The sequence below is a fragment of the Macrobrachium nipponense genome, chromosome 26 (genome assembly GCF_015104395.2).
Source record: "Macrobrachium nipponense isolate FS-2020 chromosome 26, ASM1510439v2, whole genome shotgun sequence".
Lineage (NCBI taxonomy): Eukaryota > Metazoa > Arthropoda > Malacostraca > Decapoda > Palaemonidae > Macrobrachium > Macrobrachium nipponense.
The window spans coordinates 47,593,083-47,613,849 of record NC_087215.1 but is presented as its reverse complement, the minus strand read 5'-3'; the positions used below and the strand labels follow the sequence as shown (position 1 = coordinate 47,613,849).

At 39.1% G+C, this 20,767-nt stretch overlaps 2 protein-coding genes across 2 annotated transcripts in view; one reads left to right on the top strand and one right to left on the bottom strand.

Annotated features, from left to right (window-relative positions):
• Positions 1–20,767, bottom strand: part of LOC135199661 (calcium-activated chloride channel regulator 1-like) — a 111,530-nt gene that overhangs the window by 67,927 nt on the left and 22,836 nt on the right. The window lies entirely within an intron of this gene.
• LOC135200263 (calcium-activated chloride channel regulator 1-like) lies at positions 655–19,044 on the top strand (the record flags this gene model as incomplete). The annotated part of the gene is given in 3 exon segments (XM_064228746.1): positions 655–2,312; positions 14,915–15,028; positions 18,858–19,044. Coding segments are annotated over 3 exon segments (454 nt in total), but the record flags the coding sequence as incomplete, so codon positions are not given.

The window sequence follows — 20,767 nt, the reverse complement described above, 5'->3', positions numbered from 1 at the left end:
AAGGTACGAGGGGCACGAGTCTTTTATGACTGGGTGTGTGCTTGTATGTATGTAAGTCTGTATGTATATATATATATATATATATATATATATATATATATATATATATATACTGAAAATTACTTGTTATATGAATCAGAATTACATTTAAATATATATATATATATATATATATATATATATTATATATATGCAGACGTCTCTACTATATTCAAGATAGTCATTTGTTTGAATGCAGAGTTGTATACCACCTGAGAGACTATGACACACACACATCAGAATCGGAAATCCTCTTTCAGATAACCAAAAGTGACGCACTTTTCACACAAACTTCTGAATACAGCGACACCTGACCTTGCAATGGTGATATCAATAGCTCTGTTCACTCATTCCGTAAGAAAGATTTATGTCAACATTGACTCTATCCATCTCCAAGGCGCCCCCGTGTCACTTAGCAAGCACGCTAAGGCCGAAGAGCTAATCCCATAGGACGGCAAAAGCGACCTTAGTTCGACGAAGCTCCGCATCTGTTATCATCATCATCACCACCATCCCTTAGAAGGAGCGAACAAACAGGGGTGTGTGCGTGTATGTGTGTGTGTGTGTGTGTGAAAAGGCGCTCATTCGCATGTGCATGGCGTTTATGAATCATGGGGAGTATTCACAAAATTTACCACTGCCACAATGAGCGAGATAAGATTTGACCAATGATCCGTTCACGCAGAATAATAATAATAATATAATAATAACAATAATAATAATCATTAAACCATATGTCTTTACGTGGATCTTCTTACACAATCCTACGATTTCCGGCCATTTGACGTCATAACCCTTAATGTTCTACTGGTGGTTTCTCTCTCTCTCTCTCTCTCTCTCTCTCTCTCTCTCTCTCTCTCTCTCTCTCCTTACACTGACGAGGCAGCATGGCAATGAAGTCATTCGGTATTTAGTCCAAGGGTGCAATGTCACAGAGAAAACAGCGTTCCAATCTTCAAACTTAGAAACGAAAAGCTGTGTTATTATATGCGTCTTTTATAACGATAGCAATGAATATTAACTGGTGGAAATAACTGATAAATGATGCTCTTTATAGTGACAACAAGTGTAGGCTAATACTCTGATGTCCCTCGAAATAACAGTTAAATGTGAAATCGTGTTTGAGATATCAAATATGACTAATTGTTCAAATGGTGATTGTTAATTTTACCGAGTATAATGATCATCAGGTGGTGATTATATCAGTGATCATAGCTCAAATCGCTGATCAGTGGATATTTCTGCAATAAAAATAATAGTGACAGTTGCTTGGAGCTTCCAATTCCGAGATTTATTCATGTGAATTAGTGGCTTTGTAGATTATCATCCACTCGCAAGCACAGTGGCACTGCTGAAAAGTGCACTAATAAAAAATGGCACTTGGACTGTGTAGACTAGCATCCACTAAAGAGTAAAGTAGCATTATTGAAAAGTGGCATTGTGAAAAGTGGCTTTGGTGACTGTGTAGACTAATATCCACTAGCGAGTAAAGTGGCATTATTAAAAAGTGGCACTAGTGAAAAGTGGCTTTGGTGACTGTGTAGACTAGTATCCACTAGTGAGCTGAGAAAAAAGTCACTAGTGCAACTTATTTATTTTCTCTTTCTCCGAGTAAGAAGAACAGTGAAACAAATATCCTGCAGAAGGTCCCGGATACGGCGCAAGGAATTGGCGTAAGCATTCAGCTAAACATGACGAAACAAATTTCGTGACAGTAACAGCGTCGGAAGGTGCACAACACTTAGCAGAGCAACAAATAACAAATGCGCATGAAAAGATATCGAGATACAGAAAAGACAAAAAAGTCCACTACAGACTATTACTAAAAATCAAACCACAAAACAAACAAAGATTTAAAAGAAGCTTATGGCAATTCTTTGGGAGAGACGTCCCAAGATAATAAAAAACGTAATTTCAATCGAAACTTGAAGAGTAAACGGGTGGAGAAATAATTACGCATTTCAATTCTCGAGACAAACGAACAGCACTCGATCGTGTCATCTCGTATAAAACAGTTCAAACTGAGGAACACCACAGAAAACTGCCATCTAGGATACGAAAGTTCGAACTGATATAAACCTCAGTATTTCAACGTGAAAATCACAAGGCAGAGCTTCAAGATGCTTGGAGTATTCTGGCACTTATTTCTAATCTCTGCGGTGACAGAGAGGGCATTCGGCAGTGCCGTTCTCTACGACAATGGCTACGAAGGAATCGTGGTAGCAATCGGCGATCAAGTCGAGCAGAACGATACCATCGTCGATAATATCAAGGTAAGAGGAAAGGTAAACGGTAGTTTCTTTCATACGACGGGAAGGGGAGGCCAAAGAAAACGGGAGGTAAGGCACCAATATAATTACTGATGACCGAATTATAGCTATGACAAGGTAGCTAGGACCCACTCACGACCTTCCAGTAGGAGGCACTAGGGCATGGCCAGGGTGTAGGATACCGCACGGGAGGTTGTGGGACTCTTGTGATGATATGCTTTATTTTGAGACTAACCAACAATCCTCTCGTGTTTCGCCAGTATGTGGGTAGAGACATCTGTCAACTAAGGACTGACTTACTTCGAGAAGTTCTCTCTCTCTCTCTCTCTCTCTCTCTCTCTCTCTCTCTCTCTCTCTCTCTCTCTCTCTCTTTGAAGACAAATGTTAAGCAAACCTTACAACAAACCAAAAATATTTACACTCATAATGAGTTGGCCACCAAACAAGGTTTAAAACGTCACAGAAAGTCATTCTGTAGCACTTGGGGTTGGGGCTGGGGCCTAAAGACCCTGTATATCTGCTTAGGTAATTATATACTGTATAAAGCCAAGCCAACAAACATTTCGCGAAACGTAAGCTGACTTCTACAACAGACAGTGAATAGGCGCCGGATGACGATGTCGATAATGCTTACCACACTTAAGTTAAACGTGTAAATGACATTGCCTCGGCGGAGGATTGCAATCTTTGGGTGCCCTTATTAGCTGTAAATAATAGTATCTTTTTGACGTCAATACGAAACTCTCAAACGAAATCTGACAGCGACGGGATTTCTCGTCTTTGGCGCCAGCTGCGAGGCGTTCTCCGAATAACACTTGCAGCAGTGACGATTATCCTTCCGCTGCGCCCCAAGGATTCCGGATGCAAACGCAAGGCTACAATCCTTAGCGATAACAAATTCTACAGCGATTCTAATTTGTGACTGGCACACTGTTTTCCATCTCCAAAATTATATCATCTCTTTCTCAGCTATCTATAATAGATATAATAATAATACGTCATAGCTGTTCTTTAGTTTCTTTGACTTTATTATCCTGAAGAAACTTGATATAGAAGAAACTTGATATAGAGTAAATAATACACACTTTGTAATTTGAACGTATTGGGATAGATAGTTCAGCTTAATTCCATTTACACCGATACAGACCTTTGCATAATTAAACAATTGTGAATGGGTAATGGCGTCGGATGTCATCCAGAAATGGATACTGAGGAAGCAACAGCAACCGTTAGCCCCAGCCCTCGAAAAGGAGAGAAATGCCTATTGAACCAGAACGAAAGCTCGCACGTGCCAACTGTGCTACTGCAGAGCAATTAGCTCCTAATCCACCCAACCTCACTGGAGCAAAAACTATGACCAATGATAATTGGTTGCTTGCTGGTCCAGCCAAAAATTATAGCTTCCAAATATTCGGCTACAGTTCTCAAGTGGAATATTGGTGGAAAAGCACAATTCTTCTGAAACCTTGCTCTATTTTCCACATGGCTTAGATGTCTGTAAATAATGTAAGCGCAGGGCTATCAGAATTAATTCAGGAATTCAAAAATATAAAACAAACAATGTCGATTGTCCTTCTCTCTCTCTCTCTCTCTCTCTCCTCGTCTCTCTCATCTCTCTCTCTCTCTCCTCTCTCTCTCGCTCTCTATCTCTCTTCTCTCTTTTTCCCTATCTCTCTCTCTCTCTCTGTCGTATACCAACATTCTAATCCGCTGAGGCAAGCAATGATATTCAAAGCCTTTCCGAATATTTGGGACATTAACAACAATAATGGATTTATTTCTAGCTCTCCTTCCGCCAAAATATGCATTCAGTTGTGGCTTCCATCATTTTATTGGTAAATTATTGCACAAATTATTTCATCACATAATCGCTCTTTAGGGAAAACAGAAAAAACATAACTTGCTGGTGGCCCCTTATTCACATATGAAGGCCAGATGTTTCGAAAGTCTTGCTTTAGATTATATACAGTTCAATGCGAATTAAGAAATTTTGTGTATATATATATATATATATATATATATATATATATATATATATATATATATATATATATATACGGTAATAACTCCAACTTGGGCGAGGTTAGGATCCAGATCCTCCGCGCAAGTGGAATTTTCACATAAGTTTGTCACGGTCTCTAAAGATGCTAATAAATGCTTACTTCCAGAGTTTGAACACAAAAATGACCCTAATCATGCTCCCTAAATATTAAGTTAAATTTTAAATGAAATTAAAGTTACTGTAATTTCATTTAAAAGTTAGCTTAATACATTACTGATAAAAAATAAATGGTTGGTAAATATATAGGAGTGTGTGAAGATTACATACGTACAACATAGTTCTCTCTTCTTCCCCCTTCTGACCAACGAGTCTATTTTTAGAAGTCTTCTCAACCAATTTTAAGAAATTCTTTATTCTATCTCTTTCTCCTTGTCTCTGAAATTTCTTTTTGTGAAGAAACAGTGCTTTTTATTTGGACTAATACAACTCAAAGTTATGTGACTGTTTTAGAACAGGCATTTACAGTTCTAGAAGGTAAAGGTAAAAATAGATCGGTTAAAAATTTTCTACACTACCGCTAACTACGAGAGAGAGAGAGAGAGAGAGAGAGAGAGAGAGAGAGAGAGAGTCGTCTTTATGTAAGTATTAAGCTAACTTTTAAATGAAATTAAAGTTACTGTAATTCCCTTCAAAAGTTAGCTTAATACATTACCTTTAAAAAAAGAAATACATGATTGGTAAAAATAGAGGAGCGTGTGAAGATTACATACATGGAGAGAGAGAGAGAAAGAGAATTACATAAAAATCATTGATCACTAATCTGGCAACATTCTCCCTCCTGTCACATTACTGACATATTTGACAGCTCTGGACTTTGAGCTTCTGAGGAGTTAAAAAGAAAGATGAGGGAAAGAATTCTTTATATGCATAATTTTGTTATTACAGTTATATTATTATTATTATCATTTGAAAATATTAATAAACATAAAGTAGATATAGTAGATGTACCATAAAAATTCTCTCATCTCAGTAAGAGAGATAGAGAAGAGTTGCCCTTACTTAAAAGTGAAATGGATAGGTCATTTCTTTAAAATACTATCACGAATATTGTAATTACAGTTATATTATTATTATTATTATTATTACCATTATTATTAGATTATGATTATTATTATTATTATTATTATTATTATTATTATTATTATTATTATTATTATCATTATTACTATTAATAAACATAGTACATACTACATGTACCATAAAAAATCTTTCATCTCAGTAAAAAAGAGGAAGAGAGAAAAAATTATTATTTTTATTGTTTAATGTCATTTAATTTGCTATAAAACCTTCAAAACTTATAAATTACATAAAAGAAATTGAACAAACACCTTTGCAGGGTTTCTCCATGATTCGAAAATGTTGTGTTTCCTTTCATGTGTATGTGAATTACTTGTGTATAGTAATTAGTTAGGTTCCAATGAAAAGTTTGAGCTATTGTGAATTCACATAACTCGAATCGGGTAAGATTGAGGTATTACTGTATGTGTATGTATATGTATATATATATATATATATATATATATATATATATATATATACACACATATAATGGTCTGTATCGGCATTTATTCGATTTAAGATGAACCATCTATCCTATTAAGTTTTTATTTTCTCTATATCAAGTTTCTTCTAACACATTGATGTGTAGCAAAGAACAGTTTCAGAATAATAAAGTCAAAGAAACTAAAAGAAGAGATATGAAGTATTATTATCATTATTATTATTATTATTACTATTATTATTATATCTATAGATAGCTGAGAAATGGATGATATAATTTTGGAGATGGAAAAGAGTGGGCCAATCACAAATTAGAATATATATATATTGTGAGGTATCGTTCAGCAGCGTCTGGTAAGGAGCCAGGCTTTGACCTGGCTTAGGTCTGTTGTTCTTCTGAGACTTCGCTCCTGGGTTCAAGGCCTTTTGAAGTTTTCCCCTGGTAAGCCCCGCTTTCAGTCTCTGTGGGGGTAATTCCAAGCACCAATGGGAGAAGAGATAGCTTTTTCAAAAGAAAGGAGACTGGATTCCTCCAAAATGGAAGGGGTAACTCGTACAAATGCGTTAAACTTGGGTAAAACACTTTACTTTTTCTTGATTCTAGCTTAAATCTCGAACACCTCCGCATTCTAGAGGACATTTCAACCCTGGACGGGTTGGAATGGACAAGACAAGCTAGAAACAAGGACCAATTGCAATATAGATTACTGAGTCTTCCATTCTCCCTTGAGTGGACTTATAATATAAGCAATATTCAAACTCTGCCGATTATAATATTCATGAAGTTTTACTCGACAGGCAGAGAATGCCGATTATAATATTCATGAAGTCTTACTCGACAGGCAGAGAATTAAGAAAAATGAAGTGTAACTTGACTAACGATTAACTTTCTATATTCAAATAAGCATACACTTAAAATATAACGTCACACTGAGAATAACAATGAATAACAATAAGTGGTTATATATGGAATTAAACCTACAGGTAAGTTACATCTTGTATAATACTACTATCTCAATTGTTCAAGGCAACACATCCTATCTGTTTACCCTGATGGAGCGATATGACGCGTTCAGGTGTGTTAATGGCCCTATGGTTTCGTTAAGTTACTTTGCCTCGTAACAAGACGAAGCCTAACAGTATTAATTACATCAGCACTAACATTAGTGCACTAACAAGGGGAAAATTAATGGAGTAATCGTTCGTAGGGATTAAATAATAAGACAACACACACACAAGAAAAAAAATGTAAATTTTATCAAATCAATGGCAATCTCACAAAAATAAAGACCAGGGAATAACACTAAATCAAAAGCTAATCAACCAAGGTATAAATGAGCTAGGCTTCGAAATTATCTCTAAGCTATAGCAACGTTTGCTGGCTAAAATTTTCCCAAGTTAAATGGAATTCTAAGTTCCTAGAATAGGGCACGGTGCCAGTTGTGGCACTTTTACGATAGTAGTTCATAAGAAGTACTAATTCATACACGGCCAGGGTAGCTGGCAGTTTGGCTCTGCCTAAACAGAGCATACAATATGCAATAAATGCCTCAAGGCAGTAAATATATAGAAAGGAAACCAAGGAAGATAAGTTGCAGACAGTACAAAAGGAAAAGGGGAAAGTTACCAAAGGGTCAGAAAGAAGTAGAAGTAGCAGAGTCTGGCACTCTCTTCTGGATGGAGAGGGTCAGAATTCTCTATAAGAGGGTGGCACTATGCCAGGCACTAGTGCAGAGAGGCTATTGGCTCTCGTAAGGTTTCGGAAAACCTTGACGCACTTTTCCCTTCTTCCTTCGACCTCTCTGAGGTCGGTTTGACATGCCATGGGGGCCTTGGAGGATCCAAGCCCTTTGAAGATTCCGAAGGGGCATCTGCTCCAGCTGCTGCGACAACTGGGGCCTTGGCACTCGTCCACGTGACTAATACTGCGTGGCTCGGTTCCCTGAGTTCTTCGGCCAAATAGGATTCGGCAGAGTCATTACTCCGGGACCGGTTAGCAGCTGACGGAGGGGGATTGGATGAGGTAATGGTATTCGGGATGGACTTACCCGTGGAGAGGACCGACTCTGGGGCGGCCGGCAAGGCCACACCATTGGTGGAGTGTCCACTATGGTTATGGGTGTCCTGGGGGATTCCTATTGAAATTGGCTCTTCCTTGACTGCCGGCAGGGGTAGTTGGGCCAAGCCAGCGGAGGGGGAGCGACCGTAACTTAGAGCTCCAGGAGGAAGACTCGAGTCTGGCCTTGGCACTGGCACTAAGGCCGTTCCTGACTCAGTGGAAGGACTCGAACGCAGCTCAACATCCATGAGAGATGGAGCCTGGCACTGCCTGGCACCTTCAAGTGGTACTGGCTGTGAAGAGGTAGTCCTTGGAGGCCCGTGGAATGGGTCTGGAGCTACGTGAGGGCGGGGGCCCTGATATGGTAAAAAGTAAGGAGGAGACTTAAAATCTTGTCCTAACAGGACATCGTAACCTCCGGGTATATAGGTTGCGACTGCCATGGTACATATCTTTGAACGGTGAGGTCGTGTGACTCTCAACCGGACATTAGGTAGGAACATCTTGACATGGTTGAGGCTCTCTATTGTTATGAACTGATGCCTATCAACCTTGGCTCCGTAAGAAATTTTATCCTCTCGGATGATGGAGACTTGCGCACCAGTGTCGTCGAAAGCTAAGACCTGGGCCCGTATTTATCATAGCTCCTATGACATCTCATAAATATTCTCTCTTAAGTCACTCAATCACTCATAGTTAAGAGGAACTTCTAAGAGTGTTTTATCAACGCTCTGAGAGAATCTCTTAGCTATGAAAAACGGTATGTTTAGGAGAAACTTTTAAGCGAAGATCTCGCTAACAATAGCGGAAAATATTGTGCTACAATCCATGAATATACGATTTTCGCCATTATTTTAATAAAAAAAAAAGTATTTTAAAAATTCAATATATTCATTAATTATGATTATTAAACCATTGAATCGTAAAGAACATGTGATCTGTATATTATTGTTGAATTCAAAAGTAGAGATAGATAGATAGATAGATAGATAGATAGAGATAGATAGAGATAGATAGATAGAGATAGAGATAGATAGAGATAGAGAGATAGATAGAGATAGATAGAGATAGATAGATAGATAGATAGATAGAGATAGAGATAGATAGAGAGAGATAGATATAGATAGATAGATAGATAGAGATAGATGGATAGATAGATAGAGAGAGATAGAGAGATAGATAGATAGATAGTGATAGATAGAGAGATAGATAGATAGATAGATATAGAGATAGAGATAGATAGAGATAGATAGATAGAGATAGAGATAGATAGATAGATAGATATATAGAGATAGATAGATATAGAGATAGAGATAGATATATATATATATATATATATATATATATATATATATATATATACATACACAAATAAATGAGACATGAAAGAGGTGAATCACTAGAACTATAGGCCTAGTGCTCCTCTCTCGCTACTAACCAAAAAAAGCTCTAAGGATTTTCATTTTCATTCCATTCTTGACCCTTCGTGTCTAATCCTGCGCCAATATATGTGATCAAATTAATTAATCCATTAATTTTGAGAATGAAAGAGAGACTGATATGTTAGAAACCGCAGAAAACCTCTCTGTGCGGTTGGCAATCGCCTCTCTGATCAAGTCAGTCACATACATGAGGCCACTTTGATCAACTCTTTATCTTTTTTTAAACTCACTGTCGTCATACACATCGAATATATCCAGTCTTGGACGAAAATTCCTCGGGCGGCGAACGCGGTGTTCTTGTTCGTCTGCCATGTTTACAGTCTGTGACTACCGCTATGAGAAACTCCTAAGTACTTAGGAGACCCCTCCACCACTCTTAATCTCGGCCTGAGATATGAGTACTCATAGCGCGTAAAAGGCTTCGTAAAATTCTCTTAAGAAATTTCATAACTTTAAGAGTGTTTTAATGATTTAAGAGTACTCTTAAGGATTTGCGAGCTTTGATAAATACGGGCCCTGGTGGGCAGGATAGCGACCTCTTGGAAGTGCGACAAATATGGGGCCCTGAGCTGGGGGGCCTAGAGTGGATGGATTTGTTATGGCCATAGCAATGGCAGAAACAGTAGCTTTCTTGGGGCATCTCACCCAGGCAGCAGTGTGCCCATGCACTCTGCAGGTGTCACAGAAACTCTTGCTAAAATCAGGCCTGGGCCTGTTGTTTCTGTTCCAATGGCTGTTGTTTTTGTTATTATGATTGGGTAGTCCATTTGGAGGGGTGGCAGCAGCTTGCTGAGGAGGATCTACCTTTGATAGGCACTGCTCCGTGGCGTGACCTGGTTTGTTGCAATGCCCACACACAGGTTTCTGAGGAAGGTTATTGGGGCGCTGGGTAGGCTGAGAGGTGGCAGCAGGAGTGAGGGGAGAGCAGGACGTATTTTCTTTTTTAAGAAACTCTGCCATGGATGGTGGGTGTCATAGGCATCTGCCCATTTACAGCACTCCAAAAGAGTCGTAGGAGCCTTGTCCACCAAGTGGGTGGCAAGATCAGGGGCGGCGTAGGCAAGAAAGTCCTCTAACTGGAAGAGTTCTAAGACCTCCTCAATAGATGTTGCATTGGAGGCCTTCGTCCACCTACGGAGTGCCAGTGTCTTCTTGGCTGCCCACTCTGTCCACGTCTGGTTAGCCTCCTTGGGCATAGTCCTCCATTTTTGCCTCCACCGGTCTGGGGTCAATTCGTAAGCCCCAAGGATTGCCTCTTGGACGAGGGCGAGATCGTGTCACTCATTCAGGGGAAGGGCCTCGAATGCAGTCCACCCTTTGCCAGCGAGATGCTTGCCAAGGAGGAGGACCACTTCCTGAGGGGTTGGATTGAAGTTCCCAAACACCTGCTCGACATGATCGAGCCAGGTGTCGGGTTTGTTATCATCCCAAGCCCTAATGAGGCCACCCATGCTGTGGAGGTGAGAGGGCACAGGAGGTGTGGGACTCAGGGGTCCCAGAGAGGCACTCTGGACTGCCATAGCCAGTTCATATGCCCTTTCTTTCTCCCTTTCGATGGCTTGGAATTCTCTTTCAGCTGCTTCTCTTCTTTCTTGTGCTTCCCTCTCCTCCTCCCATTCGGTTGCTCTCGCTTGGGCTGCTTCCTTCAGCTTTCATTCACCCAATTGATCAGCTTTGCCGCCTCCAGCCAAAAATTGGTAGCCGGCAACAGCCTACGAAAAGACAATGTAAATCTTCCATAGTGCATATTTAAGTACATGGGCATAAGGAGTGGAGACAAGGGTTTCGTTATGCACCACCCAAGCGTGTGTGGGGAGTCACACATCTTTCAACATGTTCAAATATACGGGACTGCTCACGTCAACTGCCCTTTTATGTGACTCCACACATACAACATGGTGCATAAGTAGCGTTTACGGTGTGCTTGTTGGGCATTAACGTATGGTCCTAGTCTGCTTCCCTGTTCCTGCCACACACTGCATGGGTCCTCATGCAGTGCAGGAGCATACACAGCAACTGCACCACTTCTCGGCTACCCACGATGATGTTGCAACAATGTGCATGGTGTAAAGACGCTGTGCAGCGGGCTTGTAGTGGGCTTGGGGCTTCAGTTCCTCTCTCAGACTAGTATCATTGCCTCTGCTTCTGTATGTTTTTATGTTACAATGCCTAAGCATTGATTAAAAATAAACATATTATTGAAAAATTACTTTTATTCAGTAAACTAAAAAACATAAAAGTACCAAAAATAAACTAATATTAATAATAAAACAAACAAGACAAATGCAAAAAAAAAAAAAATAATAAGTACTAAATTATAAAGAAATACTAAGTACTAAATTATAAATATAGGGAGAGAAAAATAAAAAGTACAGACATGAAAAATAGCGTGGCTTGACCCACATAGCGTAATGCCAACACGGCCACGTGGTGGCGGTGAGCATAAGCATGGTCCCAAGCCGCTCCATGGTTCCTGCTTCACACAGCGTGTGTCTCCACTTGGTGCAGGAGCAGACGCAGCAATCCTACCACTCCGCAGGTACCCAGGACAACATGACAATGCTGTGCCCTGTGATAAAACGGGCAGGCTTGCCGGTCAGTTGCGTTTAGATGTTATATTTCATGTATGTGTAAATGTATACATTTCTTATGTTTACTGTATGTTTGCGTATTTGTGTCATGTATTATTGTTAAGTCTTTAGAATAAATAAACATATATTTGCACTATCATATCGGGCTCTCTACTTCTTATAATTTCTAAGGATTGATGGAAAAAGAATATCATATAATTGAAAACTTTCTTTTATTCAATTAACTACAACACATAAAAGTGCATAAATTTGTTAAGACACATGAAACCAAAACGTCTATCTAAATACAGATTACTATATGTAAAATATAGGGAAAGAAACATAAATAGTACAGACAAAAAAATAAGCAGATATTGGAGAGAGGAAAATTTCAAAAATATAGAATTAGCATATCAGAAAATTAATGCTAAGTATACAATACGAAGGGTCTAAATAAACTGGAAAATAGTTCATAGATAATATTGTAATTCGAACTAAATGCATGAACAAATACTTAAGTAAATACAGTGAGGTAAACAATAAAGAATACAGGAAAGTAACTAAATTTTGTTCTCCTGCCAAAAAAAAAATAACGATGAAAAGTATTTTTTCAGCATGTATTGCTCCTTGACATTCCTGGTTGCAGTGAGATGACAGCAACTGCAATCACATATGTGCATTTCGGCTCTTTTATACCTGAGGTTTAACCCCTGCCATACATGGGGACATCGTGACGTTGACGTAAGGCTGTAACGCACCACATTACATACATACATCGGTGTTATGTGCTCTTCCACGCACTACTTTTAGGTGTGCCGCGACTTGTCAGGCCAGTTCTGGTACACATCATGTCATGACTGCTCAGTGGTTACATTTGCGGCACACTATAATATGCTTGCTTTACGCACATCGGCCCGTGCCACATATCCGGTTGATCGTGACTATCTCACCATGCATAAGGCCACGTTTCACATATGTGGGCATACGTGCCCTTGATATGTCAATATGTGAAATTAGCATAACAAATAAGGTAGAGTAATAACTATAAAAAATATGAAGTAACAAGCATATAAATGAATGGCAAAATAAGGTAATCTAAATAAGTTAAAAGTACCAAAATGAACTAACACAAATAAGACGTATGCCAAAAAATAGAATATCTAAAAACAAAGTACTAAATTATAAATATAGGACCTTTTATGTACCTCATGTTTACACACCGACATGCATGGGGATAAAGTAAGGATGACGCAAGGTCGTAACATTCTATATTACACATACAGTATACGTGCGTAGGTGTTACATGCTCTACCTTTACGTACATTGGCCCGTGACACGTATCTAGTTGATCGCGGTAACTTATGCTGGGGTCACACATTCATGTATCATGATGGTGCATACCCACGTATGTGGAACGTGGGCATCTGTGCCATGATATAGCCTTAAACAGCTGGTAACATGACACGGGCTGATGGGCGCAAAGCCAGCGCCTTACAGTTTGCTGCAAATGTATGCACTACGCAAGCATGACACCAACCTGAACTGGCCTGACGAACTCCTGCACAACCCCTGGGTAGTACATAGCAAAGCACGTAACACTGACGTACGTACGCCGACAGTGTAAAGTGTGGGACCGTAGGGTACAAAAGGGCCAGCCTGTACACAGTTCCATGTATGAGTTTTGTTCTTTTGTTATTTCAGTAATTTGTTGTGAAATTGTTTTCATTTGTTTGTTACTGTAAAATTTTGACAATTGCATAAATTCAATGTTTGTATGAAACATGTTTTCATGATCCCCAATACTCATACATTAGCACCAGAGAGAGGAAAGAGTTCTTTTCAAATTTCTCTAACACACACACACACAGAGCCAAATGTAAAACTACCAAGTATTAGATTTCCTTTTCTTTCCTCCGATGTAGTTTTGTAGTTTGAGTTGATAAATTTTGCTTTTGACTTCTTTGTATGTTTTGATCAAATATTACGTTGTCGTGAATTTGTTTTTTTCATTTCATATGTCTAGACTTTGATGTTTGTCTATTTTCAAAGTGAATACAAATAATTTCTTCCTTTGAAATGATTTCTTGATTTGGGATAGTTTTGTATGTCTCATATGGCATTGGTATTTATTCACCTCATTGGATAACAAAAAGACGTCAAGGAGTACCAGTTATAAAATAATCAGAATTTTCATTGCTCAGTTTATTTTGTAAACTACATGATTATAAAGATACAGAGATGGTAACAACTGCTGACCCAAGCACGCCGCTCTGACCTTTTATCCCAGGCTACGGCATTGCCATGATGTACAGGGTTGTAAACATGAGAGGCGGTTGCCCCGTAGGCTCCCCCACCTTGGGGAGGCCCACATGGTGAGTGGCGGGAACAGGGGAGCGGCACTGTACCACGCGGTTGTGCCCAGCACCTACCCGGTCACATCAACATGGGTACCACATGGAACGTCTGGAGCTATTTGTCAAGTGATGTTTGACGTGACCACCCACGACTTATTTTGAACATTTCAAAACAGTAGTGGCTCGGGGACTTCACTCAGGTGGTGCACAGCACCCGTCCGACCTGTCACTGCATTCTTATGAACTTACATAGGTTTTACGGAACATTTACGGTATACTGACGTAAGCTGTTGCCAACTGCCAATTTCCACTCATGCGGGGGCGTGCATGCGTTGATACATGAATATGTGACCTTAGCTTTAATCCACGCATATGGCCACATATGATATACGTGAGCGTACGTGGCCTTGGTATGTGAATGTGTGACCATGACTTGAGTGTATAAAAATCTATACAAAACATCAACAACATGAAAAAATAGACTGTTGTACGTACATTATGAAATAAAAAGTGAAAAAAACTTTTACTATCAAAACCATTTGCTTGAATCTTCCCTAGTAATTTTGTTAAGTCCTGGTAGTTTCATTTTTCGTACAACTGACTTTTTTCATTTTCCAGCGGATGTTCCAGGAAGGTTCCAAAATCCTGTATGAGGCAACCAGACACAGAGCATACTTCCGAGAAGTTACAATCGTTGTACCAGCAACATGGAAACATAAGGATGAATACATGGTAGGTTGTCACAGTTGATCATATTAGTGGGTAAATTTTATTATTATTATTGTAATTATTTCCATTATTATTTTTTTCCTTTTGGTCTATCACAGTCATCCTATTTAACCTTTTTTATATAATGTGGGGTTCCAGGTTGCATCTTGCCACATTAGGAGTCCATCACTTTTCTCGCTATGCGCACTGTTTCTAGTAGCACGCAGTTCTGCATAACTCCTGGAGCTACTTCGGCATCTGGTTTTCCCAGGTTACTTTCTAGGGATCATGGGATCGTGCCTAGTGTTCCTATGATTATGGGTACAAAGTCTACTTGTAAATCCCATATCCTTATCTCTAATTTCAGGCCTTCATACTTAACAATTTTTTTTTTCTTTCTCATCTACTCTGGTGTCTCATGGTACTGCGACATCAATGAGTGATACTTTCTTTTTTCCTTTGTCAGTCAACGGCACATCTGATACCATAGTCCCAGAGGATCTTTGCCTGATCGTTTTCTATCACTCCCTCAGGTTGTTGCTCGTACCATTTATTACTGCAAGGTAGCTGGTGTTTCTAGCACTGGCTCCAGACAATGGAGGGCTTTTGCTACTGAATTATGCCTCTTTTTTACACGTTCTGTGCAAGTGCCATACATTCGTTTCTATGCGGTTTATGGTCTCGTTTTTCACATTGCACTTCCTGCATATGGGCAAGATGTTATTTCCATCTATTGTTCTCTGGACATATCCAGTCTCTAAGGCTTGATCTTGTGCCGCTGCACTATTAAAATTCCTTGTGTTTTTTCTTGAGTTCTCCCCTCTGTAGTCATTGCCAAGTTTTATCACAGGTCAGTTCTTTAATCTGTCTCATGTGCTGTCCATGCGTTGGTTTCTTGTGCTATTCCTCCATTCTGTTTTTCATTCTCCTGTCCCTTTATATTTCTGGGTCTTCGTCTACTTTGATCAGACCTTCTTCCCATGCACTCCTTAGCCACTCGTCTTCACTGGTTTTCAGATATTGCCCCAGTGCTCTGCTCTTGATGTTGACACAGTCTTCTATGCTTAGTAGTCCTCTTCCTCTTTCCTTTCATGTTACGTATAGTCTGTCTATATCTGCTCTCGGGTGTAGTGCTTTGTGTATTGTCTAGTTTTCTGGTCTATGCTGCAGAGTTCAGCCTTCATCCACTCCACGACTCCTGCACTGTATCTGCTTATTAGCACTGCCCATGTGTTTATGGCTTTCATCATGTTTCCAGCGTTGAGGTTTGACTTCAGTACCGCCTTAATTAAGTCTCTCCATATATTCTTTCCTGATCGTGTCCTTTATCTCTTGGTATTTTATATCCTTTCATTCTAGTATTCCATGATATTTGTATCCTATCTCATCTATGTGTTTGATGCTATTCTAATCTGGTAGATTTATCCCTTCAGTCGTTTTAACTTTGCCTTTTTGTATGTTGACGAAGGCATATTATTATTATTATTTTGGTCTATCACAGTCCTCCAATTCGACTGGGCAGTATTTATAGTGCGGGGTTCCGGGTTGCATCCTACCTCCTTAGGAGTCCATCACTTTTCTTATTATGTGCACCGTTTCTAGGATCACACTCTTCTGCATGAGTGCTAGAGCTACTTCAGCCTCTAGTTTTTCCAGATTATAGGTACAATTTCCACTGGCATATCCCATATCCTTCTAATTTTTATTTTCAGGTCTTGATACTTATCCATTTCTCCCTTTCTTTCTCTTCAACTCTTGTGTCCCATGGTATTGCGACATCAGTGAGTGATAGTTTCTTCTTGATTTTATCAGTCAACGTCACGTCCGGTCTATTTGCATGTATCACTCTATCTGTTCTGATTCCATAGTCCCAGAGGATCTTTGTCTGATCGTTTTCTATCAATCCTTCTGGTTGGTGCTCGTAAGGTAGCTGGTGTTTCTTGCACAGGCTCCAGTGGAGGGATTTTGACACTGAATCATGCCTCTTTTTGTACTGGTTCTGTGCGAGCAAGCCGAACATTCGCTTACTATGTGGTTTATGGTTTCATTTTTCGTATTGCACTTCCTACATATGGGTGAGATGGTATTTCCATCTATCGTTCTTTGAATATATCTGGTTCTTAGGACCTGATCTTGTGCCGCTGTTATCATTCCTTCAATTTCCTTCTTGCGCTCTCCCCTCTGTAGCCATGTGTCATCGCTGGCTAGTTCTTTAGTTTGTCTCATGTATCGTCTGCGCATTGGTTTGTTGTGCCATTCCTCTGTTCTGTTTGTCATTCTTCTGTCTCTGTATATTTGTGGGTCTTCGTCTACTTTTATCAGGCCTTCTTCCCATGCACTCTTGAGCCACTCGTCTTCACTGGTTTTCAGATATTGCCCCAGTGCTCTGTTCTCGATGTTGACGCAGTCCTCTGTGCTTAGCAGTCCTCTCCCCCCTTGCCTTCGTGTTATGTATAGTCTGTCCGTATTTGCTCTTGGGTGTAGTGCTTTGTGTATTGTCATATGTTTCCTAGTTTTCTGGTCTATGGTGTGGAGGTCTACCTTCGTCCATTCCACTAATCCTGCGCTGTATCTGATTACTGGCACTGCCCATGTATTTATGGCTTTTTATCATAATTATTTTCGGCGTTGAGTTTTGACTTGAGTATCGCCTTGAGTCTCTGAATATATTCTTTCCTGGTCGTGTCCTTCATCTCTTGGTGTTTATATCCCCTCGTTCTATTATTGCAAGGTATTTGTATCCCATCTCATCTATGTGTTTGATGTTGCTCCCATCTGGTAGCTCATTATTATTATTATTATTATTATTATTATTATTATTATTATTATTATTATTATTATTATTATTATTATTATTATTATTATTCCAGAAAGAAATGTAAGTTACTAAAAACCATGAAAAATAAACAAATTCATAAATAACTTTATATAAATAAATGTGAATAGATTATTAAAGAACAAAAGAATTACTTTAGGATAGAAATGAATTGCATCTTTGCTTGAGCTTTTGAGGCTCTCATTGCACGACATCCTCCGGGAGGTTGTTCCACAGCACAGTCCAACGGTATAAGGAATAAAGTACAGCGAGGCACATTTACTGCATATCGTGGCTGCATTTTAATAAAAACGGACACACTATATAGATACAGAGGTAAAAACTAAATGAAATGATATGGTATGTGATGATGATTTTGGGGTGGGGGGGTTGTAAAATGAAAAACACATTCGACGTGCCATCCAAAATTGAAATTGGTATAAAGAAGGATCCCTGGAATTTTCATCGAGTTGTCTACAATAAAGAAACATTATCAATAAAAAGATCTGGGGGCACGGGCTCCAATGTCCTAAACCTAATTATCAATCCTACTTTTAAGTGATTTATCGAGATTCAGCTACATACACCATTAGTACCATGCATTAATTAATTTTGGCTAAATTTCTATTAAAGATTCAGCGACCACAGGCACATAATCATGAGATGGGGCTGATAGCAGAAGAGCATTATTTGCATAATCAATAAACTTTTTTTACAACTCACCAACACCTAATATTTCCATTCCAGTGATGATAATCCACATAAATCTTTCATTTGTATGTACATGGGTAGAGGTAACGTCTACCCAAAAGTTTGTAATGAATTAAAACAATTTAAACTCCATATAGTTTCCACCTGAGGATACTGAACTTAAATAACCTGACACCACATGAAACCAAAATCATAACAGAAATGATAAATGAACTTTATGAAGTTGAAACGACAACCTCTACCAGTGTTACTGCACTGAGAGAGGACCTCCTTCCGAATAATAATAAAAAGAAAAATAATAACCTAATCATCGTCTCTTGGTTTCAGCAAACTCAAAGTTCTGGATGGCTCTCAGACGCCGAGATTCGCGTTGACAAACCCCACCCAGCCTATGGCTCGGAGCCATACACTCTCCAGCTGGGCGGATGTGGCGAACCTGCCGACTATACGCACCTGGCAGACACCTACGCTACTGAAATGTACAACGAAATGCTGGATAAGTATGGACCCCCAGGTACAGTGGCTACTCTTTTCATCTGTTTATCTCTACTGGGACTGAGATGGTTTGGGCGTGTGGTAGGAAGGGTGAGGAGGAATAAGTGATGAGCGTTTGGATGGAACCTGTGAAGGGGAGAATTCTCGGTCGACAGGGAGACAGGATCAGATGGCGTGATAAAGTGAGGGAGGATTTGGAGCAGAAGGGTTCAGCAGAGCAAGATGCTTTTCACAGAAATGGTTAGAAGGCACATCAAGGCAAGCGACCCCTCAGCTTACAGAGAAAGGTGGAGATTTAGAAGAAGGAAAATGGTATACAACTTAGTTTCTCATGGATTGAGAATAAAATTGGTTTATAAATTACTTTCTCATAGAAGAAATGAACGCCTGGACGGTAGCCATATTTTCCAAAGTAATAAGCAATATATCTACGGTAGAGCCTTCTGCTCTCAGCTGATGCAAGTTCGAATCCTGCCTAGGGCTTTGCTTTGTTGCGACAGGAAAATTCAAGAAGTGCGAAGAAAAGGAGAAGTTACTATTACATACATACCTTGTAAAAAAAATTTCATTTAAAGTTTACCAATATATATATATGTATATATATAATATATATATATAATATATATATATATATATATATATATGATATATGATATCTTATATATTATATATAGTAATATATATATATAGTATATATATATATATACTATGAGATTCAGGGTCTCTGTAACACGGTTTTTTGGACTTTGCTCCTTGTCAAAGCATCGGATGTAGCTGAAAGTTGACATAGGTATATTTACAACCACACACAAATTTTGTCAGCATTATCAATAACCTAAACCCGATAGTTTTAATTTTATAGAGTAAAAATGATTTAGCCGACGCCATGGCCAATGATTACGAGCCAAGAGTCGAAAAAACATTCATTACGTAAGCAAGGTAAACAAACACCTTTTGATTAAATGTTGACCCACCCATCCACCAGACAGAAATTCCATCGGCTCTGAAACCCAAAGACTTTATGAATGGCGGAACGATACATAGATGTGGGTGGGGTATCAGTGCTAGCGTAGTAATACTACTGTAGCAGTAGTGCCGCAACAGTATAGCAGTATATACATGAATTAAACGTTTAGACCAACTGCTGGGATCCTTGAGGATCATTTAGCACTTCTTACAACTACTCGAGAAATTAGTTTTTATAGCCAGAAGTTAAATTTTCTAATCCAACAATGCCCATGGTAGCTTTCAGTGTTATCCTGAATTATGATGAGGCGAAAGTGGGTGGAGCCTCATGAAGTCACCATTCTGACGATAATTATTGGTGAAGGTTTAAAGCCAATATACGGGACGGGCTATTTTTTTTTTTTTTTTTTCAGTAAATAGGTAGATAGCCAATAAATAAAAATTGCTTGACATTGGATATAGCAGTTATCAAATCAAGCTTGTCTACTATGTTTTTGGTAATTACCAACTATTCCCTACATCTTGTCAATCTGATTGTGACGTATAATGTAGACTGTAATTTCTTTGGAAACTTATTTTGGGAGTTAGACTAATATCGAAGTGTTTTTGTATTTATTAACATATTTTGTTGGTTTGTTCATTATGACAATTATCAGTGGAGAGGTTCCAGAGTTCATAAAGGTGTACTGCTTTGCTTGTATTTAAATTTGTATGTCATTGTTGCCAGAGGTTTAGCCCTCGTTACGTACAGCCAATCATCCATCGAGAAAGAGAAG